The 18,735-nt window shown below is 43.3% G+C and overlaps 1 protein-coding gene across 1 annotated transcript in view; it reads left to right on the top strand.

The window, feature by feature from the left end:
* CCDC92B (coiled-coil domain containing 92B) overlaps positions 1-18,248 on the top strand; it is a 171,142-nt gene extending 152,894 nt beyond the window's left edge. The window contains exon 4 of the mRNA XM_069227012.1: positions 14,319-18,248. Within this exon, the coding sequence (XP_069083113.1) occupies positions 14,319-15,097 (779 nt within the window). The 3' untranslated portion in view covers positions 15,098-18,248. The remainder of the gene's footprint in view (positions 1-14,318) is intronic.
* The last annotated feature ends 487 nt before the right edge of the window (positions 18,249-18,735 follow it).

Below are 18,735 nucleotides of genomic sequence, written 5' to 3' on the forward strand. Positions count from 1 at the left end.
GAGCGGTGCAGAGAAGATTGGAGTTGCGCAGGGTACATTGGAGTGGTGCAGGGTAGATTAGACTGGCATAGAATAGAGTGGAGTTGTGTAGATTGCAGTGTCATAGAGGAGATGATTTCAAAGTAGAGTGAAGTGCCTACAGTGGAGTGGTGTAGAGTAGATTAGAGTGTCGTGGTGCAGAAGAGTGCAGTGGGACAGAGTACAGTGGCATTGAATGCAGTGGTGCAGAGTAGAGTGGCGTGGAGTTCAGTGGCAGAGTGCAATGTTGCAGATTAGAGGGTCGCAGAGTACAGTGGTGTATTGTAGAGTGGCATAGAGTGCAGTCGCCTAGAGTGCTGTGGCGCAGAGTACAGTGGCATTGAAAGCAGTGGAAGAGAGTGCTGTGGTGCAGAGTAGACTGGCATAGAGTGCAGTGGCATAGAGTGCATTGGTTTTGAGTAAAGTGGTGAAGAGTGCACTGGCAGAGTGCAGGGGTGTAGTGTACAATGGTTAAAGAAGAATAGCATAGATTGCAGTGGCGTAGTGTAGAGTGCTGCAGAGTAGAGTGATGTAGAGTGGACTGGTACAGCATAGATTGCAGTGGCGTAGAGTAGCACAGAGTGGAGAAAAGTGGTGTAGGGTGCAGTGGCATAGGGTAGATTGTTTCAGAGTACAGTGAAGAAAAGATAGAGAAAAGATAATATACTTCAATATGCTGAAGTATGTAATGATAACAACAACATAAATAATAATGCTAGGCATAACGGCCCAAAATGAAATATCGCTTCTCCCTGTTAGCCATGCTATAATCAAGCCCTTCATTACCTAGATAAAATCTTGGAAAAATGTACCCTTCTAATAGCTAAATTGTGTGAAAAGGTAAAATCTGGGCCCAATCTCGACTTCACTGTTTCACCAACTGGTGTGATCTTAGTCAAATACAAATATTGTGTTTCAGATTCTCCTTTCTAGCCTGCAGGCACCAGGCTGAGTGTGACTCTGTTTCCACTTTAGATCTTCCTCATTGTCCTGCAGCTCCTCTTAAAGGCCTCCTGCAGTGCTCCTCTTCAAGGCAGCAGGTGATGCAGACAGTAATCATCCAAAACTCTTTTCTCCTCCTCGTGCCCTTTGTTCTTATGAGCACCCTTAATGCCCACAGCTGTAGACAGGACAAACAAAAGGGCAGAGGGCACAGGGGGCCTCCTGACTCACCTTCATTCTGTTCCCATCAGATTGGAGTATGGTCGGTACAGGGCTATTATAAGTAGCGCTTTTGTGCGCTAATGGCCCTTTGAATAATAGATGTAAAAGGGGAAATTGTTTTGTCCCCTTGTCCCCCCCACCTTCGTCCCCCGTGTCCCCCACCCTCCAAAATCTGGGGGGGATATATCCCCCGCGTCCCCCACACTTCCTACGCCCATGGCTTTAAGTGGGATGAAAAAACTGGAGGGTCCCTCAAAGGGGCGTGGCCAATGTAATTAAGTGCGTGGCTTAAAAACACGTAAACTAAAAATCTGTTCTTGACGTCCACCTGGCATTTTGCTGCTTCTTTCTGTCATTCCATCCAGATAAATAATGCAAGTTAACTTTACACCTACAACAATCCTGGACTATTGGCTTTGTCAATGATTGTTAGTTGCCTAAGATAAATAAGCAACAACAATGGATTTGTTGCATAAATATTGAAAACGCGTCAGTTCTGAAATGATGAGACTGTGGAAGAACTGTAACAAGTCTCTTTGAAGTTACATCAAAGGCACTGAAGGGTGTTACTGCTGTAGAATTAAGATTTATTTCCACCCTGAGGTTGAGGGCAAAAATGAAGAGCCCCGCTTTCAAGAACTGCCGGAGGACCCGGCCCATTTAAAACCCTGGGAATTGCTATGCAGTAGGCAGCTCGCCATTTGACTACAAATAGACCATTTGAATACATATAGAAACTGGTATCCAGATATACATGTATGTACCGGTATCTTAACTCCACAATAAAAGGCCACAGAAAGCGCTTTCTTGTGTAGCGCCTACCGGTTTATCGTCATGCACTTGGCAGTATTCTGGGTAGTGATGCGATGTATATGAAAGAGTAAGGAATGAGTGCTGGGCAGCTGACAGGCAGATGAGAGGAGCGTCTGCATTTAGAGCAGATCAGATATTGTCGCAGGTAGGAGATTGGCCAGGGTGGACTTACTGGTCAGCGGGGGTGGGCCCTGACGGGAGGGTGTGAACTCACAGCCCTCTTCTAGTGTTGTTGTTACTAATAATTATACTCATAATGATAATTAACCACAATCTACATGTTCTTATTACGGTACGAGAAAGTCAGACATTCATCTTTAAAAGATCAATAAAATGTTAAATATTAATGTGAGTGACAATCCCAGCTGTTATTTAGGGCGTTACTAAAGAATCAGGTAAAGAATCAAAGTTAGTTTAAATAAAACAATTGGCGTCAAAGCAGGAGAGAGTTATACAAAACAGCATTGTCCTTAAGTAGAAGTTTCAATCCTTACAGAGAGGAGCTCCCATTCCCGAATTAAACACTTCACTTTCTATTATCGCCCTCCATAGAAGGCACGGAGGGCTCTCGGAGTATTTGTGAAGGGAGCTCAGGAAATAGATTTACGCGACTAAAGATGTTTTAAATGCAACAGTATGTTTTCCAACATTTCTATATTTCTGAAATGTTGCAACCCACCCCGCTCCCCTCCAAAGAATGGTATTTCCTAGAAAACCCAGAGGATGCGCCGAGCGGAAGAGCGCCCGTATTCCCGCCCAGCCAGGATCAGCCCTTCGGACCCGGCGGGGCTGCTAGAGCGGTCTCATGGTGAGTTAAAAACAGCAGGAGCCGGGCGACAGCGGGGCGTCGGGCTTCAGCTTACACTCCACGACTGTGAGAGACTAAACTTCTGAGAAAGTAGTAAAGGTCCAGACTACCTGAAAAATGTAAGGGGGAGGAAGACGAGGTATTTAGGGCAGGGCAACAAGACGGGGCTGTAATGTGTCTCTGCCCCAGGCAGCGCGCGTGGGTGCCAGGGCAGCGTGCCCAGGATACACACAAACCAGGCCAGCAGACAGCACTGACCACTGACGTACTGGTGGGACGGTGCTGCCCCCAGGGTTACCTGGGACACCGCCGCTGGGGCTACTGCACTGAGTCTGACTCCCGCAAGATGCGTTAGGAGAGTGCATGTGACGTCACATTATCAGGCCACATGGTGCCAGGTGTCAGCTTGGAGCTAGTAGGTGGCTGCTTTAAAATGTCTCACAGTGTGAAGCAGGCTTTGCATGAAGCACGAGGTCATTAGGTTGAACAAACTTGGGGGCAGATTTATGAAAAGTGGCACTTCATTTAGTGCAGCGCCACTTTTTTTGATGCCTCTTAGCGCCTCCTTAAGGCCACGATGTGTGTACCGTATTTAATATACAGCACACCATGGCGGTAGTTAGGGAACTAGCATCAGACTTTTTGACACTAGTTCGTAGCTTTGCAGGAGTAGAGTAACAAATTCTGACACTAATCCTGCAAACAACCCAGAGGCCCATTGAAACCAATGGCATACCTCCTTTTAACGCCTGCTTTGAGCAGGCGTTAAAAGGGCAGAAAAAAATGACGCCATTTTTTCTGTCCTCCTAACAGGGGAACTCCACCTTTGCATACATTATGCATGGCACAGGTATAAGGTAGAACAAAGGGTTACAAAGTGGTGCAATGCATGCATTGTGCCACTTTCTAAATATGGCATGGCGAGTTTGGCCTCGTTGGGCCACATTAGAGTAAATAAATGCCACTAATGTAGTGCAATGAGGTGCTAGGGGCTCTTAAAATGCCACTTGGACTCACTGCATTGCTATGCGATCCTCTAGCTCTCCCCGTGGTATCATCCATGGAAGCTCCTGGCCGGCTGCTGCATGCTGCAAGCAGCTGGTGGGGAAGGGGTGCAAATGCGTGACTATACATTGTAGTGCGGTGATGCGGACCACCACGCTAAAATGCTTTAGTCTAACCCCTGATGTGTGGTGCTCGGCAGGGCTGAAGGCCAAGTAAGCATTTGAATTATACATCCATCACAAGTCCGCGAAGACAATACAACAAAGGCTACAATATATTTAAATCACAGTGAGCAAAGTTACACATCTTTGTACTTTTTAAATAAAATATTCCCTTACTTAAGTGAAAAGATGCGCATGGTCCAGAGCAGCTGTAGATTGTCTGCAGCAGAAGAAGTGCCATCAGGAGAGATGCAGGAGCTCTTCCTCGTCACACTGCAGAGCTGGGCTCTGGCAGCATAGTGGCTTGAATGGGCAGCTACTGTCCGATACTGCGTACCTGCACTTCTTTAATTTGAAAGGGAGAGTACCTGCACCTATTTAATTTGAAAGGGAGAGTACCTGCACCTATTTAATTTGAAAGGGAGAGTACCTGCACTTCTTTAATTTGAAAGGAAGAGTACCTGCACTTCTCTAATTTGAAAGGCAGAGTACCTGCACTTCTTTAATTTGAAAGGCAGAGTACCTGCACTTCTTCAATTTGAAAGGGAGAGTGCCTGCACCTCTTTAATTTGAAAGGGAGAGTACCTGCACTTCTCTAATTTTAAAGGAAGAGTACCTGCACTTCTTTAAGTTGAAAGGAAGAGTGCCTGCACTTCTTTAATTTGAAAGGGAGAGTACCTGCACTTCTTTAATTTGAAAGGGCAAATTTGAAAGGGAGAGTGCCTGCACTTCTTTTATTTGAAAGGGAGAGTGCCTGCACTTCTTCAATTTGAAAGGGAGAGTACCTGCACCTCTTTAATTTGAAAGGGAGAGTACCTGCACTTCTCTAATTTGAAAGGCAGAGTACCTGCACTTCTTTAATTTGAAAGGGAGAGTACCTGCACTTCTTCAATTTGAAAGGGAGAGTGCCTGCACCTCTTTATTTTGAAAGGGAGAGTACCTGCACTTCTCTAATTTGAAAGGAAGAGTACCTGCACTTCTTTAATTTGAAAGGAAGAATGCCTGCACTTCTTTAATTTGAAAGGCAGAGTACCTGCACTTCTTTAATTTGAAAGGGACAGTGCCTGCACTTTTTAGGAGCAAACTGATATTCTGGCTAGTGAGTAGCAGCACATATATTGTCATTTAAAGTGCTGGTATGCATAAATACCCTGGTAGGGAAAAGGTTAAAATCTGGACTGCCTAGAAGAGAGGCGAGCGGCATATTTCACTACGAAACAAGTAACAATACAGTAGAATAGATATATACGGTTTACATACCTGGAAAGTTTTATTATAAAGTACAAGTTGGGACCATATTGTAAAATAGGCATCGATAGGCCAATAGGCTTGGCTTATATTTTGGATCCTGACTCAAATATTTACAAAAAGGCAGTTGCAGTGAAATGTAAACAAAAGTTACTCGTGCATTGCAACACAAGCATCCCTTTCATAATGGGAGGTGAAGTGACACGCCAAACAGCCAGTACCCTGCTATGCAGAGTCAAAGCCCAAGGTCTATATGTTAACAACTGAATGATCGATAAAAACAGGTCTTGCAGACAGCTGCTCTGCGAAGCCAGACCTAGACAGATGCAGGTCTAGTGAAAACAGGTCTTGCAGACATCTGTTTTATGAAGCCAGACCTAGACAGATGCGGGTCTTGTGAAAACAGGTCTTGCACAGCTGCTCTGTGAAGCCAGACCTAGACAGATGCAGGTCTAGTGAAAACAGGTCTTGCAGACATCTGTTTTATGAAGCCAGACCTAGACAGATGCGGGTCTTGTGAAAACAGGTCTTGCACAGCTGCTCTGTGAAGCCAGACCTAGACAGATGCAGGTCTAGTGAAAACAGGTCTTGCAGACATCTGTTTTATGAAGCCAGGCCTAGACAGATGCGGGTCTTGTGAAAACAGGTCTTGCGGACAGCTGTGCTGTCAGGCCACACCTAACAAGCTGTGGCTTTGTTAAAGGGCCTTAAATAAAGCTTGTTCTGGGTTTGGAGGTTCAGGAACAAAACTAGGAATGTTTTCTACTTACTAAGGATAGTAAAAGTGTCAGGTTCTCTTCCAAAAGGAGTGATGGGGCAAAGTTCAAATAATGGCTATCTGATGTGTATCTGTCCTGGGCTGAGTGCAGTTGTCTGCTGTGGCGAGAGCAAGGTCTGAACATTCAAAGAAGCAACAGCGTGGATGTGCAAAGTGGGGTGACTCTGCCTTTGTGAGACATATGTGACCACAAGTTTATATAAAACAGATTGTTCACAGGGGGCTAGCAGTTATTAATAGTGGTAACCCAAACCGCCTGCAAGTGAGGATCTGTGAAAATACTTTCATGTTTCTGTGGAGGGAAATTGATACATTCTGAGGTGAAAACTAAAACAAATGTGCAGAACCAACAGTGAATGTGTATGCCAATATTTCTCAATGTGATGTCAAAACTGAACAAGCTACACTTTCTACAGTGGTGTCGTTTTCAATATTTCTGAATGCTTAACAAGACTTATTGAAATATTTAGGGGCATATTTACAAGAACGTGGCACAATGGTCTCGATGCGCCACTTTTCTTCCGTTGCCCCTTCCCCACCTAACAACACTATGGCTGCACCATAATTACAATACAGCACACCATGGTGGTCGTTAGGACAATAACATCAAATTGTTTTACACTATTGTGGCGTTTGCTGCACTAGCGTCAAACATTTTGATGATACTGAAGCAAAGCACAGGGAGGCCCATTGATTTAAATGGGTGCGTCATTTCAACACCTGCTCTGAGCTGACGTTAAAAATGACGGAACAAATGGTGTAGTGAAATGTTGTAAATTTCACTGCACCATTTTTTCAGGCCTCCCTGCGTGGGAACACCCCCCTTGCGTACATTATGCCTGGCGCAGGCATAATGTGGCACAGGGGTTTACAGAGTAAACCCACTTTGTAAACACAGTGCAGGAGAGAGGCCTCCTTAACGCTGCCTTAACGTAAAAAAAAAAATTACGGTAGGGCGGCGCATAGTGACTCTAGGGGCTTGTAAATATGTCCCTTAGAGTCTTGGCCCCTCTCTTCTCCACTCCACACAGCTGTGAACTGCCATTAAAGAGCTGCATGCAAACCACATGGCACAAATTAGAAAGTTGTTTTTTCCTAGTCTTTCATTTTCCTTAGGCTGCTAAAAAAAGGTTTGCTTGTTTTGAAATACATTCTTATTGCTAATGCAGTGCTTAATTTGTGCTTGCTGTTTCCAGTGCTGAACACCGGCACTTATTTTTGAGGGCCGCGGCTTATTCTTCTATCTCAAGCATTCACTACAAGCAAAAGGCGCCTATGGGAAAGACAGAGTAAGGGAAAAACGAAAAAGCGCCACAAAGGGAGAAAGTAGAAAGCTGCTAGAGTGAGCTGAAGGGGCAGGGAGTGGCTTTATATGGATTGAAGAGGCCCAAGATGCCTGCAGGATCAAGCCGCCTCAGTATTCCGTGTTCACACATTTATTTGCAGCAGCCATGTGTTTAAGAGGAGGGCTTTTGGCACCGGCACGTTTTTATTTACAAATTAAGCACTGTGCTAACGTCATCGCTAATCACTGTGCTGTGTTCTGAATCCCAAGTTTGTGTTTCTCCGGACCAAGCACTCTTAGAAAATGCCTACCAGTATGGATGACGTGAATCCTACACCTTGTAGTCCCCTGTAAAGTGCTGTGACACCCTACAGTGGTATGAGAGGTGCTATAAAACAAATGAAGTACATGTGACAGAGAAGCTAGGGAGAGATGAGAGGCCCTTACGGTTTACTACCTTTCCCCTTCACTTATTTATGTGAAAAAGCTTCAGATCTTGCATACCTAAAAAATAAAAAAATAAATCGCTCCGGAAATATAGAATCTGACCTTAGGATTCACCTTTCCTAAATAAAACCAAACATTGAAAATGTAGTTGCCGAGATGCAGCGCCAACCTTCCCAATAAAATGTTTCGATTTTTGCGTATTTTTTCAATATAAAATAATTTTATCTTTAGTAATTTGAGTATTTGTTTGGTGTGTCATTGTTATATTTTTTGCGAATTACTGTTTTAATGTTTGAAAATTACATCGTACAAATTGCTGGGGGTCCCTGGCTTCCAGTAATGATTCATTGGGGGTCCTCAGGAGTCAAAAGGTTGGGAACCACTGAACTAAAGAATACAGCTTCAAAGGAGCTGTTTTCTGCTGACTTCTGCTTGGCTATCAATTTCCACCCAGCTATCCTGTAAAAAAGATCTCTCAAAATATCTATTTTAATAATTTTCAGTAAAAAATTATGACTGCAGAAATGTCGATAATACTGAAAATCTCCCTAGGAAAATGTGAATGTAACCAAACCTCTCCTCAAACACCTGCTAGGATTTGATAACATTAATTCAACTTAGCCCCCTGCAATAAGTAGATTATATATTTTTCCTGGGATCTGGAAATGTCTAGTCGTAGATATTTATAAAGCTTGACTTGATCTTGTTGTTCAATATGTTTAAAGTAAACATATAAATTGATCTTGAAGAAGAAACATCTGTCCTAGTCGCCCTCCTCAATGACCTCTGCAGCCCTGGCAGTGCCAGCTGCGTCGAGGACAGGGCAGTCTGGGAAAGGCATCTCTGCCACATGCATCATTATTACTAGCGAAATCCCTACGTTTAGAAGCCTAAACTGACACCATATAAGCAGAATACTGTGAAGTGCATTTGATAGCCTGCTCAGTTCTTGATCATATTGCAGTACAATGACGAAAAAAAAGTCATTTTCATCTATTTCTTTTAAAGTAATACGAAACAGACATCTTATAAAAATATACTGACCTTTGTAGTGAGGGAGTTGTTTTCTTTCCTGCACTGCCGCCCTGTGGACCCAGATGGGATCACTGACTTGCTTACAGGAAAGGCAGACTAGAAAGGAGCAGTGTTGAAGTGTATAGGGGAAGCCAATTTGATTCTACTTCCTTGTTTCATTTTACAAAATGCCAGAATTGCGAGTAGTTGTAGGTTGCTATACAAAAAATGATTAAGAAATATTAGTCCTGGAATTATGTTTTGTAAATGTCTCTGCATGATAGTACTAATTTGTTTTTATATGGTCTTTTATATCAGACTTTTGCGGACATTAAATACTGTCCATAACACGTTACTATAACCCAGTTTATCTATTCAATTTACCGACCTTGGAAGGATGAGAGGCTGACTTGGGCATCTTTCCAGCAGTTTCATTATGTGTATTTGTATTTTCACAGGTTTTGTTTAGAATTCTTTTATTTTTTGCAAAGTATACTTAAGTTTGTTCCTCAATGTATGATCCAGGACCTGAAGCTGTGGATAAAAGCATACAGGAGATGAATGTCCATCTCGGTGTGTAGTTGCCTGGGACATCTTGTTTGGGGTCAAGGGCAACAAGTTTTTATGTTTACTTTGTCCTTGGGACAAGTAGGCCCAACCCCCTGCAGCACAAACCCTTTGGCTGCCTGTTTACAGAGAGTGGAACTCTCTGCAGTTGAGGTAATGTGTTTCCAAAAGATAATGCTGTTCGAACTTGTATTTATGGTTCATTTTTTTAAAGCCTTCATTATTAGGGTGCGTGCTGTAAATAGATGTTTTAAGGTCACACTTCACTACTGACGTTGGTTCCAGTACAAAAAAAAAAAAAACATGTACACACATGTTTGAAAAGTTTAGGCTAAGAGGCTAAGTATAATGCTCCCAGAATGCTCTCTGATTATATGCAAATGAAGTGTCATTTAGTAAAATGTGTTGATGCATGCTAGTATTTCCCAAAAATATTTCTAATGGAAAATCAGTGTAACCATTTTCAACACGATTATGGGAAGCATGAAAATAAACAAACACTGACAAAGCCAACTGATCTGACATATTTTTATAAGTCTTTTAGTTTCATCAATGCGTGTCTTGTTTTGACATGGCTTTTGTAACACTTTATTGTTGTGGGAGCTACCAGGCCCTCAACATTGTAACAAACATTGGCAAAACCCCCCCAAAAAGTTTTTGAACTCTTAAAGCACACGCTGCCACCAGCGGCATAACAAAGGCCCCGCAGCCGCCCTCCAGGGGGCCCCTTCAGCACAGCACCTGCCCTGAGTGAGTCTGGAGAGGGGGCTCCTCCATGTTCTTTGCAAAGGGGCACCCTCCAGTTTCGTTACGTCACTGATTGCCACTGTAGTTCCTGACACTGAACAAAACTATTTTGTGTGGCAATATGCTCCTTGTGGAAGAGCAGAATGCGATCACTCACAGTAAAGCCAGCCGAAAGAGAGAGAAATAGAAGTTTAATAAAAACAAAATGTCTTTGTTAACACCAGACCTAATTAGGGACCAAGACCCACATGTAGGTAGCTTTTTGCATGTCGCAAACATCGACTTTCGCTGTTTGCGACGTGCAAAAAGCACATTGCGATGCACAAACCCAGTTTTGCGATTCAGTAACCTGGTTACCGAATCACAAAACGGGTTTGCGACTCGCAATTAGTAAGGGGTGTTCTCTTCCTAATTGCAACTCGCAGTGCAATGTAGGATTGTTTTGTGACCGCGAACGCGGGCGCAAACCAATCGCAGTTTGCACCCATTTCAAATGGGTGCTAACACTTTCGCAAAAGGGAAGGGATCCCCATGGGACCCCTTCCCCATTGTGAATGTCACTGTAAACATTTTTTCAGAGCAGGCAGTGGTCCTGCCTGCTCTGAAAAAATTAAACGAAAAAGTTTCATTTTTCGTTTTTGGTATGCATCTCGTTTTCCTTTAAGGAAAACGGGCTGCATTACAAAAAAAAACCCAAAAAACCTGCTTTATTGAAAAGCAGTCACAGACATGGTGGTCTGCTGTCTCCAGCAGGCCACCATTCGCGAGGGGGTCGCAAATTGCGACCCACCTCATGATTATTCATGATGTGGGCATTTGCGAAGCCCTTGCGAATCACAGATGGTGTCAAGGACACCATCCTACATTCGGATTTGCGACTCGCAATTTGCAGGTCACAAATCTGAACCTACCTACTTGTGGCCCCAAATTCTTAAAGAAAGTCACAAAAGTGCACCCATGGTATATGTCGTACCCCTATAAAATATTTGTGAACTGTATTTTAGCATGGGTAAATACGATGTGTAGATTTGCTCATGTGAAAATCTATTGAGCATTTGCAAGTTCATTTTCCCTCCAGCCACTTTCTTCCCAACCCTGGAAGAAGTTCTAATTCTGCCATTGTCAGGAGTAAATGTCCAACCTTTCTTATTATGGGAAAATATTAGAGAGAAGCTGGTAAAAATCTTTAAAACATGCAGGTTAGTAGGTTTGCAGACTCAAAGGCATTCCAGCCCTGGAACTATTGCTTACTGCTTCCTCCAGCCCCAGTATGCAGATCTGCAGAAAGGTGGCAAAATAAGGAAATTGCTACAGTAGGGATTGAAACTCCAAGTATTCAAGCCCTACTATGGTAGTAGCCCTGGCATAATCAGAGAGGCTATTAATTGCTGCCATAATTTGTCGCCACACTACATGGCACCAAAGGGACAAGTAGATCTTTTTACAGGACAAGTAGATTTGAGAAGCAACCTGTCCCCTGGACAAGTAGATATTTTAATAAATTCCACACCCCTGAGTTTAGTCATTTTTCATTCACTTTTATATTCAATTCAGTACCTCAGCTTTCTGTGGGATGTTCAGTCATGGACATCTGCAGCCAAACATGTTTCACGACGATCTCTTCACCAGAGTTTGTTATAATATAACACAGCATACCGTAACATAACATAACAACAGGGTTTGGTTTAAAATGCAAGTTGTATTAAGTTCTTCATGTCCAACATCTAAGCCACAAGCGTGTAATTTGAAGGTTCCCACATTACACGTTACATTTTTTCTACAATCCATAGAGACTAGGGTCTCATAGTTCATCTTGTCCGCATAACTCATAGTTATGCGGCCACATGAGAGGGAAGCCCTCCTTATGTCTTCTTCAATTAATGTTGTAATTTGGGACCAATGTGGACCTAGGTTGATGCATACTACTTTGACCTTGTGAATGGAATTGACATGGGATGGAAGTCACATTTTTGTATTTTAGGAAACTTATGTATAGATTATATGTTTATTACTAGGGGCGTCCAGCTAGCCTCGCCGTCCTTCATCCATCCGTCTTTTGTTGTGTCATTTACAGTTTTCTTCTTCCCATTACAGCCTGGGGCAATGAGTTGGCCCACTTCAGCCACTGTACAACTTCGTTGTGTGTGACAGGATTCTTTCCTTTCACAAAGAGCACATCCGCACACAAAGTAGTTTGCTTCATTGCCAGGGTCCACTATGGTAATGAGTGCTATTTAATACCAATTTTGTTTTTAATATTGGCGAGTGCCTGGCAGCTCCAACAACAATAAAGTTTTATAAAAAACAAATTCGAAACAAGCATGACAAAGACAAATGTCTGGCAGCCAAGGCCACACCAATTGGCTTAGCAAATGTGTTCCATTTGCAACAGGAAAGCACTGTTATTACAGAGCGGGCATTGTGAGGGAGAGTATGTGTGCTTTTTTGGTATTTTAGGTTGTTAGTATGTCTGTGAGTTGAGCAGAGAACTATCCAAAAGCATATAATATCATAGAGAATAATTTATATTTGAGGATCAACATGAAGGGGACAGGATGAAAAATAACAGCAAGTGAAGAGTTAAAGTGATGAAAAAAGTTGTCTATGTCATGAAAATTTAGAGGCAGGTCTTACTTAGGGAAATTGTGCAAAAAAAGATACTGGTTTTGTGTGTTTGTGTGTGTGTGTGTGTTGCTAATCTTGGCTTCTGCCCATTACTGTTAATTCAGACAAAATGTATTGTTACTTCTAATCTTGCCTCAGAAGGGTACTAGTGGTAATGCATGCTTGTGATTCTAAGGTGCTAGTCATACCTGTCATTACAACCAACGCCCCCTATTGGCCTTGATCGCATTATTAATAATCTTTCCTGATATGGTCAATGTTGGTAATTCTTGCCTGCTAGGGCTGGTGCAGAGGTTAATCCTCATTAGTTAACATTACGTCTTTAATGTCCATCGAGCCAGTACATTTATTATACACCTGAATAGCACAAAAACAGATCATAATATCTCCTAAATGTGGCGAATTTAAAAGATATGCCTCGTCTCCTGCATATGGTGAGAGGCTACATCCATTAGCACTACAGAGGTAATTTGAGGTGTCATTGGTAATGTCATCAATGATGTAATTTAACATGTCATCATGAGTGATGTAATATGTAAGGTGCTATACAGTGCATGGCCGGGGCTCAAGTTATAGTTAGCTCAGTTAACTATAACAGGTACATTTCAGTAGTTTTTTTTGTTTTTTAAGCATTAGTTTATGTGTTTCTTCAGTAGTTAACTATAACATCACTTTAACAGTTGGGTTTCTCAGTGAATTACTGAAGTTTTTTAAAGTAACATAAAATCTTCTTATCATACCTAACTGTAACGCCATATTATCTTTTGGTCTTTTCAGTGAATTATTGTTTTTTTTTAAATATATTCAACCAAGTACCCCACTGAGGATGGTGTTCAGTTGTGCATAGTGCACAGCTGGCTGCAGGACCTGCTTTCCGACCAGGCCTTGCACCCACCCCCCCATTGCGCAAGGCCTTCAACCATGTACAGCAGGGAGTTGGCCACAAGGCCTGGGTTCTGACCGGTCTTGTGCACAACCTCCCACGGATGCCAGTCTCTCTACAGACCCTCACCCCACACTGTACTTATTTATGTATATTGTTTTATTGTCGCAGGACCAAAGTACTCCCCGTGCCCACCCTTGAGCAGCTACCCACCCCCGCTGCACACTACCTTCGACTCTGTGCAGCCAGGGGTTGGCCATTTGGCCCATTCTTTGGTGTACTCCATCAAATATGGGATCAAATGTGGGAAAACCCTGCCTATACTTCCGGTCTCCCATTGCATTGACGAGTTTGTAGTTTCATATTTTGTACTTAATTTGCTCCATTACAGTTGACATCCAGTCTTTGGTTCAATCGTCCATTATTTAATCTCAATGCATTATGGTCATTGTAGTTGTACATATGATGATGTATTTCCTCACTCTGATTCAGGACAACTCTTTAGTGTCTTTCTAATTGCTCATTTGATAGCATTTCCTCTGTTTTAATCAACACTGTTTGCTGCGTGAGAATATGTGTGTTTATTTGTATTGCATGATCTAGTCATCGCTGGTCAAACGGGCTACCGATAACCTTGAATTGTTGACATTCCTTCTTGCCTCCGAGCCATCCCTTGGGTCAGACCTGGCCAGCTATACTTGTCCCGTGTATATTCACTCTCAAAGAATTAACGCTGTCCCTGTTTGTTTCTGTAGATGACATCGAAGAGCAGATGGAGCAGAAATGCAGAATGATGGAAACCCGACTGGCGGAAAAAGAGAAAGCCAACTCCGAGATGCGCCTGGAGCTCTGGCACAGGGAGGCCCTGGTGGCGGCGCTGCGGTCAGACTTGAAGGACAAGGAGCGAAAGTTTCTGGATGAGCTGAAGAGGCGGAGCCACCGCGTGACCATCCTCAGCACGGAGGTGCAGAAGCAGACGGAGGCCGCGGCCTACCTCTCCTTCCAGCTGCGCTCCAGCAAGCAGAAGCTGCCTGGCCCCCGCCACAACACGCTTCCGCCGGACCGCCCCCCTGGTAAGACGTGCCAAGGGCAGCTAGCATCCGAAAGCAAACCAAAAAAGCGCACGCACAAGAGCCACCCACGGAGACGCGCCGCCGAGTGCTCCTTCTCCAAGGGGATGCTCAGGGACTGCGCCCAAAGAGAGAGGCTCAGCAGCGGCGAGGAAATGGACTCTATGCCGGACCCCGTCCTCTTCCTGCATCCCAAAAAGCACGCGCCTCCTCACCGAGCCGAGGCCGGGCAGCCGGGTGTCCGCCGGGATCCAGGCTGTGATCCGAGGGACCATGTGACCGATGCGGCTGGTGATGCCTCAAGGCAGTCCAAGCTGGCAGAAGACCGCGGTGCCAGGCCGTCATTTAAAAACAAGCTGGCAGACGAGCATGGTGCCAGGCCGCCAATCAAAAGCAAACTAACTAAAACCGAGAGAGAGGCTCGGCGTGTTCTCGCGCGCAAGGACTCGAGGGACTCCGAGTGAGGCTGCATCAAGCCAGCAACATGTATTTTAGGATTAGGAATCTCGAAGACAGGAGTTTCAACCAAAAGGAAGTGAAAAAGAACATGGCTTTGTCTCTAGGCTTTCAATCACTTGGTGTGGACAAGTCTTCCTACAAATACACTGTGCCAGGTCTACACCGGTCTGTAGAGAGGGCTGATGGTTTGATGGGGTTGTGCAGATGCAGAGATTCCTGAAGAACCAACCCAGGCAAGGTGGATCGGGACCTATTTTGCCACATGGCCTACAGGATCCTTGTTTTGCGGTTGCTCCTGTTTGTTTGACACAGAGCCTGTATGTGTGTAACTCAAGCTTTTACAATTCAGCCAATAACAATTCACCTCTCTCGAGCTACATGTTAGAGGAAAGCTGAATTATTAGATCCAGTCCTGCTGCTTCTAAATGTTTAGACTGGAAAAAAATGACCCCACACTAGGTTTTAGGTCTCTAGAGTTCAGCAGTGTAGCTGCCCCAGTGGATATTGCTGTGTGGGTTTTTTAGAGTATGGCGTTTGCAAACACAACTGTCATCAAGGGGCGCATTATTAGGAGAGTCATTTGCATTAGTGCCGCTCTCCAACAAAACCCCTCATCTTCTACAAGTTTAGCAAACGTTATTAAACAAACTGCTTAGAATTTTCCAATAGAAATCTATTGGTAGTGGGTTAAGATAACTTTTATTAGCAACCTTTAGCACCAAACACTAATCTTCAATATCCTGTACTACTGGTGTTTTTAAGGTTCCCCAAAAGCAATCCATCAGTATCATGCATGTAACTAAGGCCCCAGCCCAATCTCAATCTACATTACATCTAATCAACATATTTTTAAAGGGGTCTTTAAAGTTAATGCGTTCAAACCATCTGTATGTTTTTTTTATCTCATTAAATATTTTTCTTTTCTTCGTCCAGCTAAAGCTATCACAATTTAGTACAAGCAGATTTTCTACAAAATGCTAGCCATAATTTTGATTCCTTCTTTCATCCAGTGAAGATATTCAGCATGCATGACTTTAATATAAAAATTACACATTTCTTCTGAAACAACTTGATATGGGCGAATCATTCCCTGAGAGACGCATACTCTAGTTTATAAATATACATTTTAGATTCATATATATATATATTTTATTTTTAAACAGGTAGACTTGCTGCTAAAATAACTTTTGGTGCAAAGCCAGGTTCCAGTACAATTCCAGTTTGTGCCCAGATTGGTATTACAAGTAGGGCCCAAATTGTACTCCCCAAGGGAGAAGCAGGTGAGGTTCTTCTGTAGGGTGTGGTGTGGTTTTGCCTTCCCACTTCTGTTGTTCAGCAGTACCTAGCCTATGAAATTAGCAATTCCTCAAAGGAAGATATCTGAATCCAATTAAATAATTCACCAACGGTGTAGTGATAAGGTAAATGTTTTTAGCCGCACTAAACTTGGTTACCTTATTAACATAGAATTTCAAGGAGGCAATATCTGGTAGAATATCTTGCTTTGATTACCAGAGGAAAAAACTAGGAGGCACAGGCATAGTGTGCAAATAGAAATTCATTGTTGTCTTACAAACAATGCACCCGGAGGAGAAGGGATTCCGTATACCGTAACACGTATTTGTAAGGCATGCGTTCATCTCTTGGGGCGTGTTGCTGCTGAGAAACAGATCTTTTTTTTAAGCCAACTTAATGGTACTCATTTTATCAATCCTGGAAGGATAAAAGGCTGAGTAGGTCAGGAGGTCACCCACAGACTCGTGGAGTGCATGCATTAGTCTAGTGAGCCAAAAATGAGCCGGGACCTAGACCCACTCATGCCCCACTGTATCTATTGGTTGTTGAATTCTCATGCCTTCCAAGTGCCAGGGCGATGACTGGCACCCCAGAGGAGCGGCTGCTCAGTCCACGTTGACCAGGGAGAAAGGAATGGACAAGGAAGCTAAGGCAAATTAAACAATTCGCCCTTAAAAAAGATTCTAGTTAGTTACATAGCTGATATTTGTGAAACTGTGATCACAAGTGGCAGAAATAATTCTGACACATCTAGTCATGCACTTACAGAGAGAGAAGGCAGGATGATGCAATTTACTCTCCAAGATCAGGGTGAAATTACAGCAGTCTTTACCTTGACCACAGACTCAGCCGCACAGCTCTCTCCTCGTCTAGCGCCTGGAGACCCTCCAGTGTTAGGTACCCGCTCTACAAATACTCAGAACATTTTTAAGCTCAGCAAAACGAACATTAGAAACCACTGTGATGTCTTTTCTATTTGTACAGAACTGGCCACATAAAACTCTGTGAAGCAAAGTAGCATTTAACCTGTTTTCAAGAACAGGCATCTGTCCCTTCAGGGAGTTTTCAGCCGATATTTTTGAGCAAACTCTTGAGGTGCCAAAAAGCGCATTGGGTGCAGTGATTAATTGATGGCTGTCATCCTGTTCTACCTTAGTCGTTGATTTTGACTGGACTCCTTGTTATCAGAATGAAAGGAAATTAAAGAAGAGTCAGGCAAATAGCATTTGGTCTAGAAATCAACGACTGACCCCAGTAGTAGTTTCAAGTGACGCTGTGATGTTAGAATAGATGATCTAGTAGAAAAGTAGTCTAGAGGAGGCGGGGTACATTGAAGGATAAAATGTGACATGTAAATTACAGGAAGGCAGACCAATTAGAAGCCAGTGGTTCATGGAAGGAGGTGTGGTCTATTGGAGGAGGGTTGGTCTATAAGAGGGTGTGGCCTATGAGGAAGGAGTGGCCTATGAAAACAACTTTTATCCATGTTGTGCGAGGGAGGAGGTGTGGTTGGAGGACAAAGTATGTCTGCACAGTAAACAGCCTGCTTTGGGAACTGAAGTGTGGTCTCTTAGAGGTACAGTAATCCATTGGAGAGGAAGCACATGCAAGAGGAAATGTGATCTGTGGGATGAGTGGTGGTTTTTGTGTGAATCGGTCTGATCTGTGGAACACATTATAGCTTGTTTTAGGAGGCATTGGCTGTAGCACTGTGCACGCCTTACTTGTGGCACTGTGCTGCCAGATTTTATTACCCGGAGGCTCCAATTATGCTTACTTTTCTTGCATTTATTACAATAGCAGCTAAAGATAAACTACAATTCCCAGCATGCTTAGTTAGTAAAATATTGCCATTAAGAGAAAAATAACCAATCACGTAAAGATAATACTATAAATGTCTTGACTGGAAGCAACAAGTCCTCTTTTCTTGCTGCTCGCAGTCAAGATAAGTATCAACACACATATCTTTCTTAATCATTGTTCATCGTGTTTATTCTAATTATTATAATTTATGAATGTTTTTATGAATATATATTGTTTTTGTTAATGTTTTAAAATTCACCTGCGATTCCTTATAATTAATTCGCCCGACGTTCGCTCTGCATGCTAACAGTCGTTTGGTCGTGGCGCAGCACTTAAGAGAATCCCTTCAAAGTGGGCAAGTGTGTTTTTTCCTTCAAGCCGCTCTGGCCGTGATGTTTGGCACGCGCTGTCCTTGAAGGTCATTTTGGGCCTATTCCGTGCCGCACAAAACATCACAACTCTCCCCTGGGTTCCCGACTCGGACTGCCATGGTCCGTTTCCTTCTTCCTGCCTTTATTCAAGGAGTGCTCGCCTCCACAATCGT

This window comes from Pleurodeles waltl, chromosome 3_2 (genome assembly GCF_031143425.1).
Source record: "Pleurodeles waltl isolate 20211129_DDA chromosome 3_2, aPleWal1.hap1.20221129, whole genome shotgun sequence".
In the NCBI taxonomy this organism is placed as follows: Eukaryota; Metazoa; Chordata; class Amphibia; order Caudata; family Salamandridae; genus Pleurodeles; species Pleurodeles waltl.